The sequence below is a fragment of the Podarcis liolepis genome, assembly GCF_965112155.1.
Source record: "Podarcis liolepis genome assembly, chromosome: 5".
Taxonomy (NCBI): Eukaryota; Metazoa; Chordata; class Lepidosauria; order Squamata; family Lacertidae; genus Podarcis; species Podarcis liolepis.
Genome location: NC_139556.1, coordinates 44,324,711 through 44,327,210, shown reverse-complemented (window position 1 = coordinate 44,327,210; position 2,500 = coordinate 44,324,711). Strand labels below are relative to the sequence as shown.

The following is a 2,500-nucleotide window of genomic DNA, read 5'->3' as shown; positions in this document are numbered from 1 at the left end:
TTTCCAAACAGCGTCCCTTACAGCGGGTTACGGCGCATTTTGAATTAGGTACGAAAGCGGCTATTTCCCTCCGTCTCCCACAACACACACACACACACACTTTTCCTGATCAAAACAAGAAGTGTCTAGCCGCCTTGAGGAATCCCAGAAGCATGCACAACAATATGGTTATTATCGGCCTGATATTTGGGGAAGAAAGTGCTAATGGGCAATCTGGTGTTTATTTTGAAACTGCTAACAATGATTTTTCTTGGGTAAAAAAGGCAAGTGTGTCTGGGCACACGGTTGAGTGGGTTTTGAGCAGAGGCTCTAACAGATGGTGTGGAGCTATAGGTGCGCTTTCTCTCTCCCGCGCGCGCTCTGTCTCTCTCTCTCGCCCCCCTCTGCTCTCCAGACTTAGGGGAACCGTCGTGCCTGACCGGACTGTGAGCAGCAGCAGGAGGAGGAGGAGCGGCGGCGGCGGCGGCAGCAGCCTGGCTGCACCAGGCAGCTCATGGAAAGGCTTTTCCGCTTTCTACCCGCTCCTGCCCCTCCCCCAGCCCAGCCTCCCCTGGAGAATGAGAGAGACACACAGAGCGAGCGGGGAGAGAGAGAGAGCTCTCGGCGCGCGCTGCTTTTTGCCTCGCAGGCTCCCCTGGAGAGCTTTCCCGCGCGCGCCGGCTTCCCTTCGCCCAAACAAGCGCCGCGTTCAAGGCTCCTTCCTCGAGAAGGCCGCAGCCGAGCTGTGCGTTTCCACAAGCCCCTAACCACCTCGCACAGAAATCGGTGCTTTCCTCTCTCTCTCTCTCTCTCTCCTTCCCTGCCTCGCCTGCTTTGCCTCAACGCCCCCCCCCCCCGCTTTTTCCCCTTCACACAGCCTGGGCCTCAGCCGTCTGTGCTCCATGAGGTCACTTGCTTCCATTCCCATTACTGCGGGCTCTCTCTCTCGCTCTCTCTCTTTTTGCCTCCTTTTGCAAAGGGGGCTGTGTGAGGTGGGAGAAAAAAAAGGGGGGGAGGAGGTTGGAAGAAGAACCGCTCGAGGCACACGAATACATGTAATTTCCAGGCCCCGCCATTCACCACCTCGGCCACCACTCCTTCCCCAACACCAAGTGTGGGGAAGGCAAGCTTCTCTTCTTTCTTTCCCCCCACCTACCTACTGCGTTTGCTACACACTTTGAACCACTTTTTTGCTTGTTGACAAGGCCACGGTGGGTAGCTTGCGCGTGTCCTTTTTCCCAAGGAAAGCCTGCAAAAGTCCTCGTCACTGAAGCGGGGACATGGCCTAGTTTCCCCCAAGTTGTCTAAAGCAGGTACCAGTGTGGAGAAGCCTGAAGAAATATATGACACCGCAGACATAACAAGCAGTCAGTGGCTGCGAATGTTTGTTGTTGCAGCACGCCATATAACTTCTGGTGATTGTTACTTCGCCTCTGATGAATCCGCGTATTTAGATGTGATTTATTTTTTATTTTGTAGCACCAACAGAAATCCATAAACTGTCGGTTCAGCGCCATTGACTCTTTGATCAGTTACTGGGCTATCTCTCCCCCTCCCCCTCTTTCCTCCCCGTCAGCGAAGAGAGATTAAAAGCCTGTATTTTCAGCACTGGTGCTACTGCAAAGATCCGTAGCTTCAATTACCAATAAAAGTGTGCTTGAAAATGTTAGCCTCTTTCCTTTCTCTCTCCCTCCCTCTCCTTCTATTCAAGAGCATCAAAACTTGCAGAGCTGCCTATAGTACCCTCTTAATTAGCCTACAGCGATTTCCGAAAACATTTAGCTGCTATGTACAAAGGAAATAAAAAGTCATTGTCAACTCGAGAGCGCTCCAGAGTTTAAAAGGGTGCCTCTCTGTAACCTATTGAAATAATTATTGGAGGGCACAACGCCTCCGTCTTTGTCAGAGGACTGGGGTTTGCCTGTCAGTTTGGGTTTTCTCCAAAAGAGCACCATTCATTTAACTGCGGAGGGCATTTAAATCTAACCCTATTTTTGTCAAGATCGCTATAAACTTTCTGGTGAGGAGAGGAGACACTGCTTGGAAGCTTAACCGAGCTGGAATTGTGTCCCAGGCCACATATTCCCAAAGCCCTGCCCTTTGTTTTTGATACCTTTTACATTTTATTTTTTTATTATTTTTCAAATGATGCCAGAGAAAGCAAGTTTCTCTTCGTGCACCATTGCAATGAGAGACAAAAAAATGCACTAGGCATTTATATACAGTTCTAAACACCCCCGGAATTCTCTATTTTCTGAGGGGCACAAGTTCCCCTCGTTTACATGTGTGGAAACATTATCTTTTTTTCTGAAAAAAACCGGGAAAGCAGCAAATGACTCTCTCGGGAAAATAAAAGAAGATTTAAAAGTTGAGCCATCCAGTAGCTAAGAGGCAGCTTTTGGGATGGGGGGGGGACAGTTCCTTGCCTTTAATTGCCTTGGAGGAGTCCTGATAACACTGTAGTTATCCTCGAGAAAGTTGGCCAAGACAGGTTAAATAATTTAATAAGGACCTGCTTGTA

At 49.5% G+C, this 2,500-nt stretch overlaps 1 protein-coding gene across 26 annotated transcripts in view; it reads right to left on the bottom strand.

Annotated features, from left to right (window-relative positions):
- EBF3 (EBF transcription factor 3) overlaps positions 1 to 2,500 on the bottom strand; it is a 191,196-nt gene that overhangs the window by 163,933 nt on the left and 24,763 nt on the right. The window contains exon 1 of one of the 26 annotated variants that reach the window (XM_083506027.1): positions 420 to 903. The exons of 24 other annotated variants lie outside the window; for them this stretch is intronic. In XM_083506027.1, the coding sequence (XP_083362153.1) occupies positions 420 to 495 (76 nt within the window). In that variant the 5' untranslated portion in view covers positions 496 to 903. Of the gene's footprint in view, positions 904 to 2,500 lie in introns of those variants that run through there. One more of the 26 variants, XM_083506029.1, reaches the window with a different exon arrangement.